Source organism: Daphnia magna, linkage group LG3, assembly GCF_020631705.1.
Source record: "Daphnia magna isolate NIES linkage group LG3, ASM2063170v1.1, whole genome shotgun sequence".
Classification (NCBI taxonomy): Eukaryota; Metazoa; Arthropoda; class Branchiopoda; order Diplostraca; family Daphniidae; genus Daphnia; species Daphnia magna.
In genome coordinates, this window is record NC_059184.1 from 11,013,370 (window position 1) to 11,033,450 (window position 20,081).

Sequence of the window (20,081 nt, forward strand, 5' to 3'; positions counted from 1 at the left end):
GACATATTTCGTTTAATTGTATGCATTAAGGTGCCACTCTTTTTATGCTGTTTAGCTAGCAAGACTGTTTGACATTTTCCCTTCATCCTTCACTTTCTCTTTAGTTCTTTAGCATTTTATAAAACGACGGCTACGGGGTCGAAAGCGGCAACCAGAATATTCAAGACAGTAATGACGAAGACGCTGCCCAAGTTGATGTAGTTCAGAGCCAAGGCCGAGAACCGGTACTCTTGGATGTGGAGACGGCAGTCGCGCATCATATTCAGGGTGAGAGCCAAAATTCCGACGACAATCTATAGATACGTTATACATTCAATGGAAATCCGTTGGTAGGACAAGTGTTGGCATTGAAGCTTTCTTATCCCAATAATCACGCACGACCTTCCCTCTGCTCTAAAACCTGCCTTTCTTCTCGTTAAGGCAATTGCGCGTGTTTTGCTACATAATAATCTAAAATTCTTCCTAGTATTCTAGTAAAAATAACGTTCCTCAAGCGCAATCATAGCCATAATCATAGTCACCTGAAGAACAATCGAAGAGGCGATCAAAGAGACCATTAAGTGATAGAATTCGTGCCGATGTCCCAGTTGCAAAACATATTTTAATTGAGAAGCGTTCGCCATCAGTAATGCAATGTCCTAAAACAATCCGTAAAAACGTTAAAACTTCAATCAAGCATGGAATTAAGAATTAATTTTGTTAAATGCATTACCAGCATTCCCTAGGCAATGGTTTTCTTAGTAGCGTACTTGTTAGCGTCCAACGTCTTTCCCTGTAATGTTAAAAGCAGTTATTTAAGGAATTTTTTCGAAAGATTCTGCACAAGAAATTTTTCTGTCTCGTCATCTGCTATGTAAACTTCGGCCATTGTGTTATCGAGCACTGACAAATCGTTTGTGGTTAAACTAAAATATAGGCAACTTCACATCACTCGCCGAAATACGTTGCCATAGGAATCCAAGAACAACAAATGCAAGATTCGATTGTCCATGTTAAAATTCCGAACTCACCACTACAACCATCTCCGCCTCACTTGATGGGAATTCCGTTTGATATGTTGTTCGGAATGGGCCTTTACTTTCTGTGAAATTATAGGCTATCGTCAGAAAGAAAAATTCGATTTGATGAAACAGTCAATATTTTGAGTAACAAAATTATTATTAATTTCTGGCCTATAGCTATAGGTTGACGTAAAAAAGAAAATGAAAAATACAAACACTTCTGTGTAGAACAAGAATGCAGTCCATAGAGAAAATCCGTGTGCACTCATGGTAAGTCACATTTGTTTTTATTTATACAGAAGATTTATTTATTAGAAAAAGTCTGTGTTGGGGAGACGTGATCGCTGTCGGCTACAGTCCGTAGAAATTAAAGTCAATAGCAAAGAATCCAAGGCAACATACCCAGTTTCGTGAATGAGAGATGCCAAATGTTCCAAACAGAAATGTGATAGACCTCTAGACTCGACTTGCATCATCAAATACAAAGAATTCCGGTCAACTCTGTGGATCTTCAATTTTGGTGTTGATGAAATGCCCAGTGATTTATTTGTTCGATTCTAGTTGCTACAGTAAATCAGTCATATTCATTACTTTCTTTAATTAGATGCTGAGGTGTTAGAAACTCTGGACAGTAGTAAATGTTCGAACAACTTCAAGTAGGCTGGATCACTCATGGAGTACAAGTCGCACCCCTGCTGCTCTCTGCAAAGGCAACTCAATCATTTTATGACAATCCAAAGGGACGAAGGTAATGAACTTACTCATTTATGAGGAACCCCATGATATTGTTGTTGTATTCTTTAAATTTTCCACTGAGCTTTTCATTACCAACCTCTTGAAGAACGCAACGTTTTTACAGTTCTTTATTTGCTTTTTCCAGTAGCTGTGTTTGTGTCCTCATTACCGAATTGAAATTGAAGAGTTCGCCCATCAGAAATGTTGATTGCGTTGACTGCTGCTAATTGAACTGTGCAACTCTTTCGTCGAATCGGCGAGAGAAATGTTCAAATATTTGGAGATCTGCAGCTAACCATTCCGAGAGCACCTTCCTTTCATGTGCCTTCAACGATGGGGTCCGTTTTTCCGGTTTCCGTCGACTCAAATTCAGATGAATGACATTTTGTAAAAGCCAGTTGAGCAGGTGCTTTAATAGGATAAGTGACTCTTCCATCTGGTTGGAAACCATGACGAGATCAAACTCACGATCCAGTCATTCAATTTCTTTGTTCACAGCAAGTTTATCATCAAAGATGTCGGGTGACAGCCTCATATCCCACGCCATTTGATTGCGACCAACAAAACCTAGCCAGCGTTTATTTAAGGCAGAAGACGATATCGACGTGTTTTGGATCGAATTGACCATATCGTGGATGTCTTTGACATCGTAGAACTCTCTGACTGGATCCTCAAAGTAGAACATGGACACAAATACTTCAATGGGGTCACGTACGATCGTGAAGTTTCTCACTTCTTCACGTAGCAACGCCATTACTTCCTTTCTATTCCAACGACTGTGCAAACAGAAAATGTCAAAATTGACATCCTTCCATTTTGCGGTGTTCAGTGATGTCTGATTGAAGAGCATGGTGGTGGATAGGTAATTGCCATTCGCAGGTAAAACAACATTCAGTTTGTTGTTCCAGGCGAATCTAAATTTGAATATATTTCTCTCGTGAAAGTTCGTGAAACGTACGTATCAAAAAATAAAGTTATCGCTCCCATTGTGCTTGCACTTACCGAAATATGATTCAACGACGGTGCTGGCGCACTTGTGACTTTTCAAGAAAACGAATTTTCTCGAACTGAAAACTTGAAAAAAATAAATGTACAATAGAGAGACGCAAATTTTTATAACTGCGATGTCTGTATGGACTGCTCATATCATTATCCATCAAAAACCTATTTACGATCTAATTATTATACCTCATGTATTCTTGGGGTTGTAATAGTTTTGAATATTGTGATGGAATTCGTTGGGTTGCCGAAACTATTAGACAACAACTAATAGCCAAGAAGAAACCCTTTTTGCATAAACGATGGTTGAATAAAACAGATGCGTCGAAAATGCTAGCAATAAGATAACAGCCTATGACAACGAGCACTATCGAATATTTGTTGATTCCCTTTGTCTGACTGTCGGTATCAGACTGATACGTGGTTCATATGGGTGATTAAGCTATAGGTGGGGGACCTCTGCAAATGTTAGTTGCATCAGTTGCAGCTGCAAATAGCGCTTCAATATTTTCGTTACAGTTTTGTGCTACCAAAACATAATTCATTTGCGATAGAATTGTGTTGTTTACTTAAGTCATTATGCGCGACGTGGGGCAGTTGGGGTGAGAAGGAACTTTTCCCAGTGGGTATAGGTTTGACCCGCTTAGCAGATCCCAATTAGGGTATGGGCAGTGCTCGTGGGTTTGGGCAACCTGAATATAGACCTAAGAGTGGTTACTCGATGCACAAGTGTGGGTTGAAGAACGACTTGCTGAACCACACACAAACTCGTTTTTTCCCCAATAAAACGGATTCCAGTGTGCCACTGTATTAAAAGACATTTGTCTTTTGTGAACCGTAGCAATTAAAAATCTATTAGGAGTGGAATTTACGTAGTTTTTATATCCATAAAAAATTATTCATATTATCAAATAATGTTATTATTTTTCCTACCCGAGTATGACTCATACGCCGTGTTGCATCATCCAAACGGTCATCATCCAAACGGACGAAATGACTGTTGCTGATCAAAGGCGCAAGAGGAACAGTCGCCTGGGACGCCAATATCTGGTTGGTCTTAATCTTAGTTAGACAAGTGCTACTTGTGTTTCCTCATGTCAAATTTTTGGGAAAAGAAACACTTTGTTCCAATGAAATTTGAGCAGCTTTCGTATAGAGTCGTCACAACGGCAGTTATTAACCAGCGTATTACATGTGAGGACTGAAAACAATGAGAATGGCTTCATTATATGACCGTATGTATAAAATAAAACTTTCAAGTCAACTTTTGTTGAAACGAAACCCTTGCAATACATATAGAATCGTGGGTTTCCTCCGAGTTCATTTTTCTTTTTCCAAAAAAGTGTTCCGTTGTAATCCGCTTTTGCTGCACGCGTGACTGTGTAAATAATACTTTTATGCGGCTGCTTGTATGTATACTCATGATAAGCCAGCCGTATAAGGAGGTTGGACGACGAAACCCTGCTGGTAAGCCTCTTTTTCTCTTCCTTTTGTATTTCAGCAGATTACCTGGTTACCAACGGGCTGTAGTGTAATTCAGCCCACTGCAGCCGAATAATAAAATTCTGGTCATGCTTAAAATCTCACCGAGATGAACAACTGTGTCGAATCTTGATTTGCAAATTGTCCTCTTCTGATTTTAAAAATCCCTTAATGTGCTAATGGAGAGAACAAGAGCAATTCACACAAATAAGTATATGGTTTAATGTATTTCACCAGTGTATCGTATTTGGGTATTAAAATAAAATTATTTTAAAATAAAATACTTAAAATACGTATTTTATTCGGTATTTGTATTTGGGCTGTTTCTTATTTAAAGTATTTGTATTTGTATTGGTCGTTTACGCTGAAAGTGATATAGCAGTGTACTGCCGAATAAAACTTTCGAATAAAATTTCGAATAACGAATAAGGAAATAATCGTATTCGTTATTCGTTATTCGTCGAATAAAATTTTCTTTATTCGTATTTGTTATTCGTATTCGTTGTACCTCACGATTTCATGATTTCGAATACAATTTCGAATATTTAAAAAAAAAATTTTTTTTTAAAGTTTGCTGTTTAGTATAGATTTTTCTTTCGCCGAGAACTTTTAGTCTGCTGTTTTTGATGAGCTCATAGTTGTAGACTTGTAGTTACTAGTTAGCCTGCGTGTAGACATTCCAAATTGAAATTGCAAATTGAAATCGGCACCGAAAAAATTTATTTGGCTGAGTAAGGATTAAGTATCTGCTTGGTGCTTGCAAACTGCATGACTCAAATTTAAAAAATTGTCTTTGTTTAACGTCTTCAAACTTGTTTAGGCACATGCACAAGGAGTCATTCATATGTCAGCATGTCCGACTACGAAGAATATGAATACGATGAGAATGTTGCTCGCAATATTAGCCCGGAAAGACAAAGCTCTCACGAAGGCAGTAATGTTTCTTCTACATTGGAGTCAAATCATGCAAGTGATGATGAAGAGAACAGCCATAGTACTGTACATAGGAAGAAAAGTGATCAAGCTGGATTTCATAGTGGAAAGACTCGTGATGAAGATAAAGATGTTGAGGTTGAAGGCAGCTGCTGGTATAACCGTTGCTGCTTTTCCTTCTTTACTTTTGACCCAGAGCTTATGGAATCAAAGCCGAAAGATAATGACAGCATAAGGGGGAATTGTAAATAGTGTCTCAAGCCATGCAGTGGACAGGTTCGATCAACAACCAACTGGGTAAGGCATATCAAGGTAATGATGCTAACTTTCAATTTGCTGTAAGATCGTCTTGATCAATTTATCCTAATTCTACTTTACAATGTTTGCAATATTTTAGCAGCACCCAGACTTATATGATGATTATAAGAAGAAGAAAAAGGAAAGAAAACAAGCTAGAGATAGTGTGACTGTGTCATCCAAAACGGTTGCTGCCAGAAAGAAAAGAGTAGCTGTTCGTCAATCTCTCCTGAATTTTTCGTCATCCAAGGCCCCATCAAAGCTATCTAAATTGGAACAGAGCAAAATTGATGCTGTTATTGTGAACCTCATAATAACGAAAGCCTTTCCACTTAACACCGTCAATGATCCAGCTTTCATTGCCCTTATCAATGGTCTTAACCCAAGAGCTAATGTTATGGGTGCCAAAAAGTTAAGGTCACTTATCGACGAAGAGAAACGAAAATTCGAAAAGGAAGCTACTAATGCCCTTGCAGCTGCAAAATATGTGTGTTTAACCGCAGATATGTGGTCAACATCACATCGAGCATGGATTGGCATCACTGCTCACTGGCTTGAAAAAAACAATTTGACAAGAAAATCAGAAGCTCTATGCTGCAAGAGAATGACCGGTATGAAGCTAAATTTTATTGTATTTTCCAACAGAAACGTCTTATAGTTTAATGTTATAGGTAGCCACACGTTCGACGATATCTCAAATTTCATTGAAAATGAAATAAAAAGATTCGATATAAAAGGAAAAGTATGTTGCATCGTCACAGACAATGGGGCAAACATAAAGAAAGCAGTCCAGTCCATGCAGGACGATTACAAGGAAAGGTTGAATGACATTTGATTACTTAAACTGGAAAAGGCTAAATCTATCCGAGAAGAAAAAAGGAAAGCCAAAAAGGCGAAAAACACACCAACTGTTGATGTTGAATCTGGTGGTAGGTCATAATTCCAATGAATTGTATAAACAATTCCAACTAATAATTCTTTGTTCCTGGTGGTTTTTAGATGATCTTGGACTCGATGACTTCGAAGACATGAATCTGCAAGATTTTATTTACTTGGAATTTGATATTGGAGATAGTCTTGAGAGTGAACTTATCTTCGATGAACTAGAAGTCTCAGTGGGCAATATCTTGAAAACTGCAATTTCGCAAGAAATCGATGAGACCGGGATGCAATTCAACTACAACCGAAGCACATTGTGTGAAGACATTCCCTGTGTTACGCATAGTTTATATTTAGTAGCTACAGCTGACTTCAAAACAGTTATCGATAACTGCCGCTCTGGGATATTTAAAAAGCCTCATGAGCAAGCCTTTGGTAAACTCCAGAAGCTATGGAACTTAAGTAACAGGAGCATTCAAGCATCTGAACTCATCTATGAATCTCTCGGTAATTACTAGTTACGTATTTGCTGCTAGAAGCATTTTCAGATTCATTTATTTCTTCATCAACTCATTTTAATGTGTTCTATATATCTTTTAGGTTGCCAACTGAAAACACCGTGCGCGACTAGATGGAATTCAGAATACGACTCCGTAGATTGCGTTTTGAAGCAAGACCAAGTCTCACTCAACACTGTCATGAAGAAACTTAAGCTTGACGTCCTCGACGAATCCGATATTGCTCTTTTGAAGGAATACAAGGCTGTAATGGGGCCTCTGGCCAAATACTTGGATGTATTACAGTCTGAAACAAACAACTACCTGGGCTGTGTTATTCCGTGTTTCCAAAAAATCAAGATTGCCATGACGGAATGCAAAGATCTTGCCCCTAATGGATACGGAGTCGCAATTTCCCGTGGGCTTATGAGCCATATTGAAAGAAGGTAGTTCTTTAAACAATTAAGAATTTAACTTAAGAAATTTCTATAACAATACCTAATTATTTTTAGATTCAAGCCACTTTTGGAAAGGGATTCCTTGATGATAGCAACAACAGTTCACCCAAGGTTCAAATTCAACTGGATCGCCAAAGAAAATGAAGAACTTACTAGTAAAGTAAGGAAATTGATAGAAGCTGAACTTGAAAAACTGGATGTTTTAGGAGAAACGTTCCATAATGAGCAACTGGAAGACCCCTTAGATATCCCTTCTAGAGCAACATCAGTTATGAATGAGCTCGACCTTTTTCTAATTGATAATGATAGAGACTTAATTTCTCTAAATAAATATCCCCGCATCAAGGACCTTTTCCTCCGGTTTAATACCGCGCTTCCGTCAAGCGCACCAGTTGAACGTTTGTTCAGCGCTGGACCTTTGGTCTTAACTATTCGAAGAAATCGCTTGTCAGATGAGTTTTTTGAAACTCTTCTGATTTTGAAAGTGCACAAAAGTCTTTAAACCGGCCTGGTTGATCTCAGCCTTATCGAGTAATCATTCGATTATTTCATTCCTCAATCCTCATTATTTCCACATTCTTAAGTTTTAATGTTTATTCTTAAGTATACTATTGTAGTATACTTAAGAATGTAAATCCAAAATCATATAGGATTACTATATGCTTATGGATTTTATGTCACGTAACCAAGTCAAAACGAGTCAGAGCAAATTGTTTTGCTCGTTCTCTAAAACTGTCGAACGAAAACTCTTGTCATTCAATCAAAACTGATAACTTTTAACTTGTCATTGACTAAATGTGATTTTAGTTAAAATTCTCTCGTCAGCCCACATCTACTCATCAAGAGCATTTGTTTCAAAAACGAAAAACGCTTTCAATGTTTCATCATTTCATGTTACTGTTTATTTAACCAAGTCAAAGTCAGCAAATGTTTGATAAAATGATTGTGTATGACATTACGTCGTCGTGCTATGTTTAATAAAAATCAACATTTTCCATGCAATTTATTGCTGTCTATTAACTTAAAGGTAAACGTGTAACGTCTAAACGTTCAACAATTTTTTTATTTGTTATTCGAAATTTTATTCGAAATTTTATTCGTATTCGTTATTCGTTATTCTATTCGAAAATTCGAATAAAACCCTTATTTTTATTCGTATTCGTTATTCGTCGAATAAATGACAGTTATTCGTTATTCGAGCTACGTTCGAATCACGAAAAACCTTATTCGACAGAACACTGATAAAATACAAATACAAATACAAAATACTTTTGTTTCAAAGATTTGAAGTTTGTTAATTGGCAACAGTGTGTGAATCGAAAGGAACTTCATTTTGGCAGCGTTATTGCACCTGCAAAACGTTTTGCAATAGCTTTTTCTAGTTTCAAAACTTTCAATTGCATTTTTCGTCGCCTGTTATTGTCTCGTGTGTGTTTTCATTAAACCACAAGTTTCTTTAACGAATTATATATTTGGATAACCAAATTTTTCCCTCCATCTCCTTTTAAATCTAATTTATTTGTAGTTAATTTTTGTTTAAGAGTCCTTTTTTGTGATCGACCCGGCTAGCAGAAGAACCCGAATTCTTTAGCTAGCTGGTGTATTGTTGTTCACTCTATAAACGTCAAACTTGTAAGTTTAACAAGATGAAGTGTTGCGTACGAAACTGTGAAAAGAATCACAAGGATGGAGTTAAATTTTTAAGTTTTCCTAAAAATAAAATTCACTGTTCAAACGAAGTACAACAACTCCAGAATTTGCGAAAGAAAGCGTGGGAGGTTTTTAGGAAAACTTAAAAATTTAACTCTTAACTTAACTTAAATTGGTGAATTATCACCAAATGAATAGCGAATCCACTGTTAGGTACAACAGTGAGGTAAAACATAGTTATAGAGAAGAAAACAATATTTTAAAAGTGAAATGGTTGGTTTTCCCATAAGACGCTGTAGACAGCGTACCACCAGTGTTCTGCCGAATAAAGCTCTTTGGAATAAAAAACGTATTCTGAATAAGAATACGAATAAAATCTTATTCTTTATTTCGAATAAATTTTTATTCTATTTATTCTTATTCTTTATTCTCGAATAGTTTTTACCTGTATTTTATTTTTATTTTTTATTCGATTATCCAAAATTTAAATGGAAAAATCGAATAAAAAATAAAGTTCCTCTAAGTTTAAAAATCTTTGTTTCCGTTAGCCGTTGCTCTTTTGTTTGGAGTTATTTTTTCTGTTTAGCCATTGAAAATGTCATGAGGCCAATAATTGTCTGCTACTAGCACCATAGCCTTCTCTATTAAGAAAGCCGAAAGGTTGGAGCTTTTTTTTGAAGCAATTTTGGCTTCCCTTCCTCCAATTTTGCCCATCCTTCAAGTGTACACACGGGAGCCGTTTTATCGCCTAGTGGCGATTTAAAAAAATTAACTTTTCGATAGATATGAATTCATTCCAGACGGAGTCCGAAGATTTCAAGATGGTGGCCTTTGTTTGTTTGTGAGTTGTGTTTGTTTGTTTCTAGATAACTTTCACCTCGGTGCTGCAATAAGTGATATTGATAATGGTTATGTCATAAGGTGCAACAATTTTGTTTCCAGTGGTGAATATTACTTTAAATTACTGTTCATACTTTTGTGACCGTGTGACTTTTTTGCTATGCAGGACAAATGGGCAATGACATTTATATTCAGACTCGCCAATTGGTGCCTCACAACCAGAATGGTCAAATTTCCATCGCCCAATTATTTATTTTTCATCGACGGCCGTCCAGGTGTGTTATTTTTCTTTCTGATGAGAAATTGCATCCCTTATCACTTTTCTGATTAACTGTAGGAGTTCGAACAAAAAGCAACAGTTGCATTATGAAGCTTCTTCGAAACACAATTTGACGGTAGTAGCCCATCATACTGACATTTCTTATCTGCTGTCTGTACCTCAGGTTTAAACTATTTTGCTCACCATTAATGACCTGAATTTCCTTTGCAGGCCACAGTGGCTGTAAAAATGCCCTCGCTCCCACCACTACCTGAAATCCTCATACAGCATTTCATCACACCGCCAAATGAATTTTTGTCTTCCACTCTGCTATCGCTGATGGCAATGAGGATGAACTCTTGATAAAGCAACTCATTTAGCATATGGTAAGTGAAGTTCTCTTTGATTTAGATGCTTATGAGCAACGAGAGAAGTGTAGTCATGAATCGCGACCTTGGCATCGCAGAGCTTCATGCAGTCTATGTGACGTTATCGACAATTGCGAGAAAAATATTTTGATGCCGGAAATTTTTTCGAAACATTTGGAGGAGAGAAAATCAACACAACTCGGTAATATTAGGAAAAATTTCTGTATTTCCGTAGTAAGGGTTTCCCCTTTTTGAATGTTATGTTTGATTTTGGTTTTTCCATTTCTGAAATGTGGCTTGCATAGATGCTTATTGCCGGCGAAAGAAACTTCTCCAAAATGCATTGAACTAATTCTTCGTTATGGATAGGAACATCTGGAGTTGGTCCTTCTCCGCAGCACATTGATTCACACTTCAGGAGGTGTGGCCTGATGAACTCGATGAGATCCTTAACTATGTGAGTTGCTCCGTGGATTAAAGGCACAGCCTTTCGCAAGAATTTCTCTATAGTGACAAGCCTGGAAATGAAACTCCAATTTGGGTAAAACAAACCTCCTCTATCTATATTATTTAAGTATTGAAAATGAAGCTTTAAGACGGCTCAAGCACGCAAGTGTTTTTATTAGAAATTTTACCCGTTCCGAAAGTTAGAAATAAGAAGTCGCACTTTTGCTGGCTCGTTTCATTTATTGTTTCCAGGTTTTCAATGCACTTCGTGCATAGCTCTCGTTCATAGAGGCATCTCAAAATAAATCCGCCAACACGAGCAATAGCTGCCGTACCCGTTCCGTTTCCGGGGAACACTAGAATGTAAAAGATACGTTAGGTGGGGTAATGGTAATTTTTCAGGATTTTTCACCTGGACTTTCTGTAAGCTCATCAAGTATTGACAGCGTAGACTTCTCCAATCGATATAGAACATTTATTGTTCTAATATTCTGAGGGGATTTCCCACTCGCCGACTCTTTCAGCAAATTTGCAGTAGTTTCCTTGTTAATTTTTATAGGGACGTTGCTGTGAACAGAGCTGTGGCAAATGTTAGTTCGTAGGATTTTGTTAATAGCGAAAGTGGCCGAAGCCACATCGCATTTGTGGTTTCCTCCCCCCATCGAGCGGATTGCGCCGAACATTCGTTCTATGTTATCTGTGGAGAATCTTCTAGTCAGTACAAATTTGAATTTGCGCTCTTTTAGCAGATACCGGACACAAGCTGCGGTTGATGCACATGTAAAAATTAATGCTTCATACGTCTCCTTACTTAAAAATCCCTGGGAGTTCCTGGTTTTCACTGTGTGGTATTTCCATTTCTTGAAATATTTCGGTAGAGTTTCTTCTAAATATCTTAGACGAGCGTCGTCTATTTTTTTAAAGTGTTTCTTTATAGCCAGTCGTTTTCGGATGTGCTGGGTTGTACTGGAGATATCGTGAATTTGAAAAAACATGTTCACATGTTTCAAGAAGTCGATTGTTGCACTAACATGCCCTTTATTTGTGACACCTTCCGCTCCATATTTTTTAAATAGTTCAAAAGTTGCTATCATTTCCTCACTGTAAACATCATATGCTAACCCGACTTTCATCCGGTCCAAAGTGTTTGGATTCGTATGCTTGTCGGTGAGATTTCGATATGGGCGAAAGAAGGGATAATTTTTTTGTATAATTTGCACTCGTCTCAGTAGTTTAAAAGACACAGGATAGCCACAGATATCGAATTCTCTATCAGTTTGAAGATTTCGAATGTTTTTTAGTATGTGAGTGTAGTCGAAGCTGAAAAACAGTAGCCGATTCTCATCGTTGGGATGTACAATGAAAGGCACCAACTTACTATCGGGACTCCACATTTTAAACATTTTAACATTAGTGGAAGCGTTGTCACCGACTATTCTCGCTACTCTAAATCCTTTATCTTCAAGACCTTCCAGGACAAATTGCGTTAGCTTGAAAAGATCCGTTGCCATTAACCGCCGTACAAAAAAATATGCAACAGGAAATTTAAACGCCATTGACAGACCAGTCATGTGAAATGCCAGTAGACGGTTTGCTAAGATGGGTTTTCCATCTTGTATGGCCAGAACACCGCCCGTATTTACTTGCCCAACAATTCTATCCCATTGTTTGATTTTTCTCATTTTTGGATCTATTGCCATTTCGTCTATTTCTAGGCTTACTTCTTTTTCTTGTTCACCCAGGATGGCTGCTAATGATGTCAACCTTTTCTCGGCAATTGGAGTGAAGCCAACATCTCCAGTCGATTTCCCAATGTAACTCCTTAAAGTAGAAACACTAGGGATCAATAGAAGTTTACTCCGGCGGATATATTTATACGTTCCAGGCGATCGAGCATGAAGAATTATGCAGCATGCTATAACTTCTGGTTCCCAGGTATACTTATTCTTTTTCATCAAATTTTCCGCCTGTGCAAATATGAACATACATTTAAATATAGGAGCAATTGCAGTGGTAAAAAGTAATCTACCTGATTTAGTAAAAACATTGCCATAATCTCTTTATTTTCACGTCGTTTAGATAATTCCTCCACCATTGATTGATTTTTTTCTTTATCCGCTGCAATCTCTTCATATTTTTTCAGTTTTTCACTTTTCTTTACTAATCTCTCTTCGAGTCTTCTTGTTTGTTGATGTAGTACCTTCACTTGTTCCCGGAGCGAAAGCACATGTAATTCCGCTGTATTAAAGATTCGGAATGTGGTTCGGAAGTTTTTCTTAACATGTTCATTCTCGTAAACAATTTTCCTTTTTTAGGTGGAACGGAAGAGGCGTGATATTCAGCAGTAGAAGTTTCTATCCAGTATTGTGACTTTCCTCGACTGTTCGCTGCTACAGCCGGATTTTGAAGGAGAGCCGCCATGGAATCCAAACGAAAGATTGGTGGATCGTGTTCCGGGGCCGCCGGAATTCGTAAAGGAGCCGCAAAAGACATCGGCGGATTGTAAATGGCCGAAATAGGTGAAGCAGCCACATAAGACATGTCCATCTCGGATGCTGGATGGGCCCCACAACATTTATCAATCGGCATATCAGCATGATGATTGTATGTTGCACCATCTGGACCCGCATCTGCAATCGGTGAAGGTGCTACGAAGGTTCTGCCCCGAAGTTTCCTTGTTGCGGCGATAATTATTGTTCACCATCTGGCAACGTTTTCCTCCCTCTCCCTTCTTTTCTTTTCCTTCTTCCTTGTCAAAGCCATTTCTAGTCTTCGTCTGCAAACCTCATTTTTCTCACGTGTCATTCTCTGTTCTGATCACCTGCTAGTGTTAATTACCGTGATCTTGCTATCTATCACATATTAGTGCATCAGGTATGTTTCTATCATGGCCTACTGAAATAACGGCCCATCAGCTCGCTATCTCCCTGTTGCCGAATGGTTCCTAGCCCCTACCCCTTCCAATCCCCTACTTTTCATAGCCAGAGGGTCGTATAGTACTTCAGAAAGTTCCACATTCCATGTCATCTTTCCGCGGTTTAAAATTTTTTTGATCGTCAGTCTGTTTTGTTTTCCTTGCCATCATGCTTGCCAACCGTGGTGATGACTTATTGTCTGTGCATGGTATTCATAAGAAATAAAAAGTTGTTAATTTAAAAATTATATGTATTGATGTCCTTAATTTCAATTAATTATTTTTTTTCTTTTAGGCATGTACAACAATTACAAATGTGGACAGGGAACCATAATCTGACTGAATGGTCGATTGAAATCTGTACCCTCCATTAAGGTTTGGATTACTGGTTGCTTTTAGTTAACTTGAATATCTAGTTATTAATCAATATATTCTCAAAATAAGGTAACTTTAAGTGATAAAACAGTGAGCTCTTTTTTTGCTCGTGACTTACATCAACATTCTACATCCACTCCTCATTCTATCACAATCAGTTGGTCACGAATGAAATCAACATTCTAAATTCACTTTTTTTTAACACTTTGAGTGGTGATGTGGGCTACGACTTCTATCTGTAAGCCTGTTGGACTTTTAGTGAAGTCAAGTTTAGTTGAATGTAAAGTTATTAATCATTGTGATTCAGTACTAGGCAACTACAAGTTATACCACAAAGGATTCCCTCTGACTCAAAGGTCTCATGACGGATAAAAAAGTGGATCCACTTCTCATTCTAACACCCTACATGGAAATTCAGAATTGTCTGTTTTCCTTGTAAGCATTATTTGCTTTTGTTTTGTTCAATATAAAGTTATTAATCGTTGTGTTTGAATAACAGGCAACAGCAAGCTATACAACAGTGTGGACTCCTACTTTGGTCGTGGCTGAGATCAACATGGTAGATCAACTTCTCTATATAACACCCTCAGTGGTGATCTTGACTTCACAGTCATCTGTACCCTCCGTAAGCGTTATTAGGGTTTCAATCGGTTTTAATTGAATATGAAATTGTAATTTTTTTTTCAATGATTGGAAAACATGTGATGAAACAGTGAACTTTGATAATTTTTCACATCTATCTGGTATTTCCACTTCCCATCCTAACGCCATCCCAGTTACTTTTGATTTTCTTATCTCTCCGTAAGCATCACTTGCTTTTAGAATAGTTGAATGCAAAGTTTTTATTCATTATGATTCAATTCAAGGCAACTACAAGTAAACAACAGTATATCCTTCTTTCGATTAAGACTTACATCAAAATTCTATATCCATTCCATCTCTGTTATTTACAATTGTCTCTTCTCTCCTTAAGCATTATTTGCTTTTCTTTTAGTTGAAAATCAAGTTTTTAGACATTTTGGTAAAAACAAATATTGTTTCAATTTTTCGAATTTATTGTAGGAATACAAACAAATGCTACAACCTATTTACTTCTGAAGTTTCAATACCTTCCTCTTTTGTGGTTTGTTGCAAACAATTGGTACTTTTTCGAATCGTACCCGAAATCTTTTTTCCTCAGTCCGTAAAACCGCAAAAAAAAACCATTCTTATCAAAGTCATGACCATAGGAGTTCACGGTTGTATCACCAGTAGTTGCCTAGTAGTGAAACACAATATTGAATTACTCAATGTTCCAGTAAACTGTAGGCCGAAAAATGCTTACAGATAGGAGGGACAACTGTAAATCACCACCGAGGTTGTTAGAATTAGAGGTGGATCTACCATTTTGATCTAAGTCATGACCAAAGGAGTCCAAAGTTATATCACTAGTAGTTCTCTAATAGTGAAACACAATAATTAATAATTTGATTTTCCACTAAACTTTAAGTAAATAAATTCTTACAGAGAGAAGAGATAATTCTAAATCTCCTTGAAGGACGTTAGAATGAGAAGTTGATCTACCATTTTGATCCAAGTCATGACCGAAGGAGTCCAATGTTGTGTCACTTGTAGCTTCCTAATATTGAAACACAATAAATTGAAACTTGATATTCAACTTAACACAATCACAATGATTAATAACTTTTTATTTAACTACACTAAAAGGCAAACATGCTTACAGATAGAAGGGAGAAGTCGTAGCCCACATCACCACTAATTGAGTTAGAATTAGTGGATGTAGAATGTAAGTCACGAGCAAAAAAAGAGCTCCCTGTTTTATCACTTGAAGTTACCTAATTTTGAGAATAAATAAATTAATAACTAGATAATCAAGTTAACTAAAAGCAACCAGTAATCCAAACCTTAATGGAGGGTACACATTTCAATCGACCATTTAGGTTTGTTAATGGTGTCCTGTCCACATTTGTAGTTGTTGTACATGCCTATAAGAAAAATATTATTAATTGAAATTAGGCACATCAAAACACATCATTTTTATTATATTAACAACTTTTAATTTATTATGACAACTTGCCTTGGAGTGAGTGATGTGTGGAGTGATGTGTTTGTAATTGAAAAATGGTAGGAATAGCATTTTTAAGAGTTTTTTAGTTATTGGTAACCTTAAAATATTAAGAAAACCCCGTGACAAAACTGTTGTCTGAGAATGCCTTGAGCCACGTTTCCACAACATTCTCATCTTTAGGCCACGAAAAAAAATGTAACTTAGATTTTTTTTCCACATAGTTTGAACTATTGCAAAATCTTACACAGCAACTACACTTTGGCATTGTATTAAAGGAAATAAAATTACATTAAAAAAAAGACTTAATTAGCCATGCCCAAATACGACCATATATGACGTTAACTTAAGGCTTGCAAGGCAAACAGACTGACGATCAAAAAAATTTTAAACCGCGGAAAGATGACATGGAATGTGGAACTTTCTGAAGTACTATACGACCCTCTGGCTATGAAAAGTAGGGGATTGGAAGGGGTAGGGGCTAGGAACCATTCGGCAACAGGGAGATAGCGAGCTGATGGGCCGTTATTTCAGTAGGCCATGGTTTCTATAGTAAAATGTTACGTCTAATTTATACTTATTCACGTATGTTTATACCTACATGTTTTCTATAGCGGCATTACTGAAGTGATCCGTGCATATCTGTCCTGCTGTTCGTTGCACATTTAAACCTAATGGTCAACAGCCTTGCCACAGGTAGTACTTGTATAAATTTCACGTGTGAATATTCCCATCTAACCTCTTTCCTCTTTGCCATCTAGGCACCATTACTGTTAACTATCATTTGCCCTATGGATTGTCAGTTGCAGAGCTGAATACTGAAGTGCAAATCAGTTTCAGTCTCTCTCGACCAATAAAATATCAAGTGTCAGCATCTACTGCATTCAGCTTTATTCATAGCTCCCGAAACATTTCCTTGTGGTAAGTTCTTCAATCATTATTTCGCGTATTATTTTCATATTGTCTTGATGGAAATTTAAAGGCGCCCCTTTGCTGAGGCAGAGGAAATACTGACAAACAAATACTCCGCAGTCGTAAGAGTTTTCTCGTCTCGGAATGTTTTTCATAACCTCAATTTTCCATTCGTTAAAACTCGTATTTGTAAGCGATGCAAAATGTTTTAGTATCAATTTAAGAAAATCTCCACCTCCTCCACCTAAGCTATCGTAGAACTTAAGTAGTTTTTCGTTGCAACACAAAGTGGCCAGAGTCCAGTGTACGTTGTTGATATTCACTGGAATGAGTATGAGATCCGTCTCCAAAACGTTGATTTTCCGTGTGGCCTTCATAACCTGGCTCCAGTTTCCGGTTTGTTGCGCTCTCAATAGTGATAAGACAAAAAACAGCTTAGATTAATAACTTTTGGCGACACTGGTTCCATATTTGACGATTCGGCGATTAATTTTAAATAATCATCGACAACCTGATAACAGAATAGGAAAAGTATTCTTGGTAAAAAATATTTGAGATGGTTAACCTACTTCGTCATCCAGCCAGTTTCTTCCTTTTAAAGTTTCGATTCCCGTAGCTTGGTTATTTCCTTTATTTGAATGATTTAATTCGTTGAGTGGTTCATCACTCTCATAATTGAAATCTTTAGTTGCAGGCAGCGTTTCTCTATCGACCACTGTAACTGTGATTACTTCAGTTTCCTAATGAGAGAATGTTATTTTTAAGTTTATTGGTTTTTAGGTAAATTAGGTGAGCGCCGTCCATTTACTGGGTCTCATTTATAATTCAGCTACTGAGGAATAATATTGCGGCGATAACTGTTTCATACACAGGTAAATGAATGGAAATTATCTACATTTGAAATATCTTTGGCATATCGTTTCAGAAATTACCAGCTTGGTGACCAGATTTGACGAGATATTTTGTCATTCGTGCTCTTACACAAGTGATTTAGAAATTGCTTGTGAGAAATGTTCTTTTACATTATTACTTATTCTTATATTATTATTTTATTCTTTCTTTTGCGTTTAACGTTTACGCCTTACTTCTTTTCCGTCTAGAGTTGACGGGCCAGTGGTTCCTTTTTGTAACAATGTACCGGTTTAAAAAACAAATACAGTGTTAAAATATGCTACCGGATTTTAGAATTATTTTCACTACATAATTGGAAATCAGGTTTTACCTTGCAACTTGTAAGTGTGGAGAATGGGACGGCAAATTTATAATTTAAACGCTTTATTCCCGTGAAACCCAAGATGTAATCACTTTCATAAAAATGTTCACTACACACGCAACATTTATCACCAATTGTCTTCAAATTTTTTTTAATCCGCAGGAACTTTTCACTATATTTTCTAACCACTTTTTCCTTTGGTTTTCATCCGCAGGTAACTGATGAAACAAAATTTTTTTTCCTTCTTCCGGTTTCTCTTTGCGGTTACCGCATCCCTCAATTACACATGTTATGCCCATTCTCGCCGATCCGGAGACAAAAAAACTTTATTGTACGGCTACACGTGTTAAATGGCTGCGAATGAATATATGCAATAAACAGGAATGCATGCCGTTCCGTGTAACATCGTCATTAAAATCCCTTACGGCAAAATATAAATAAGGCGTTCATAAAAAACCGCTCATAAATCCGGGTGGTTCCTCTGTCGAAGGAATCCAGTTTCGTTACGACCTTTGCTACTCCGTTTGGCCGATATTGTTTTCTTCGTCTGCCGTTCGGTATTTGCTCGGCGCTGGAGGTTTATCAGCAATCGATGGTGCAGTTGTTTGGCGACCTTAGCGGTGTTGAGATCTACTTCGATGATTTCTTGGTTTGGGGCGAAACACGAGAAGAACATGCTGAACGGTTGAAAGCTGTGTTTGACATATGTGTGCAAGTCAATTTGAAGTTGAATGCCGCTAAGTTTAAGTTTTTGCAGTCAGAACTCCCCTGGATTGGACATATTATCTCCCACCAACAGTTGAAACCAGATCCCGATAAAATTGAAGCCATTCGAGCGCTTTGAGAGCCTGTTTTAAAGGAAGATCTCAAGTGGCTGTTGGGTATGGTCAATTATTATATATCAAAGTATTGTGAGCATTTGTCGTCGACAACAAAACCATTGCGAGATCTGCTCAAACATGATGTTGAGTGGGTCTGAGAGGCAGCAAGCACGAACAAATTCCAAGCCGTTAAGTATTTTGTCCTTTCGGCGCCCACCCCCAAGATTTTTGATTCGGCTGCTCCAGTGACTGTGTCAGTGGATGCGTCTCCTTTTGGCCTCGGTGCGATCTTGCTGCAAAATGGCCAGCCAGTCGAGTTTGCGTTTCGAACGTTGACCCAGACTCAGTGCAGGTATGCGCAAATTGAAAAGGAGTTGCTGGTGGTACAGTTTGGAATGCAGCATTTCCATCATTATGTGTATGGGAGTCAAGTTTTAGTTGAAACCGATCACAAGCCCCTCGTTGGTCTGATTGACAAACCCATTGGCCTGTGCACTCCTCGAATTTGTTGTATCTTGCCGACACCTTGAGCAGAGTGCTGGAACCCGGGAATACTCCAATAACCAGTCTTAGTGTCATGATGAACATGTCCACACCATACTCAGTTATGTCATCCCGGGGCCAACAATTCAAGAAATATATGCTCGGGCCACGGAAGCTGATTCGACTCTGCAGTTAGTCGTCAGTTTTGTCAACAAAGACTGGCCGGAGCACAAGCGCGATTGTCCTGTTCCAGCGAAGCCGTTTTAGTCCGAACGTGCTAAACTGTCGACAGTCCGTGGCCTACTTCTTTGGGGGCAACAAATGGTTGTACCGTACAGCCTCCAACGTGAAATTTTGGCAAGAATCCATGGCGGACATTTCGGCGAGACAAAGTCTTTGGAAAAGGCGAAATAAGTCGTCTTCTGGCCGGGTTACGTGGAGCAGATCCACAAC

The 20,081-nt window shown here is 37.7% G+C and overlaps 4 protein-coding genes and 1 pseudogene across 4 annotated transcripts; all 5 read right to left on the reverse strand.

Annotated features, from left to right (window-relative positions):
• Window positions 1-57: 57 nt before the first annotated feature.
• Window positions 58-931, reverse strand: LOC116935585 (ninjurin-1-like). Its single transcript, XM_045170562.1, has 3 exons — window positions 713-931; window positions 522-638; window positions 58-293 (listed from the first exon to the last, which is right to left on the reverse strand). Exons 1-3 carry the CDS (start codon window positions 716-718, stop codon window positions 117-119), a joined length of 300 nt encoding a protein of 99 aa, XP_045026497.1. The 5' UTR covers window positions 719-931; the 3' UTR covers window positions 58-116.
• A 636-nt stretch (window positions 932-1,567) lies between these two features.
• Window positions 1,568-2,881, reverse strand: LOC116935596 (annotated as a pseudogene).
• A 7,725-nt stretch (window positions 2,882-10,606) lies between these two features.
• Window positions 10,607-11,528, reverse strand: LOC116933104. Its single transcript, XM_045171234.1, has 3 exons — window positions 11,258-11,528; window positions 11,034-11,201; window positions 10,607-10,959 (listed from the first exon to the last, which is right to left on the reverse strand). The coding sequence occupies exons 1-3, from the start codon at window positions 11,526-11,528 to the stop codon at window positions 10,607-10,609; spliced, it is 792 nt and encodes a 263-aa protein (XP_045027169.1).
• Window positions 11,529-15,166: 3,638 nt separating this feature from the next.
• LOC123470683 lies at window positions 15,167-16,271 on the reverse strand. The gene is made up of 6 exons (XM_045171235.1): window positions 16,212-16,271; window positions 16,039-16,119; window positions 15,856-15,969; window positions 15,639-15,752; window positions 15,459-15,572; window positions 15,167-15,392 (listed from the first exon to the last, which is right to left on the reverse strand). The coding sequence occupies exons 1-6, from the start codon at window positions 16,269-16,271 to the stop codon at window positions 15,237-15,239; spliced, it is 639 nt and encodes a 212-aa protein (XP_045027170.1). The 3' UTR covers window positions 15,167-15,236.
• Window positions 16,272-17,089: 818 nt separating this feature from the next.
• LOC123470684 (sentrin-specific protease-like) lies at window positions 17,090-19,724 on the reverse strand. Its single transcript, XM_045171236.1, is given in 4 exon segments — window positions 17,090-17,541; window positions 17,544-17,622; window positions 17,681-17,851; window positions 19,626-19,724. Coding segments are annotated over 4 exon segments (801 nt in total).
• Window positions 19,725-20,081: the final 357 nt, after the last annotated feature.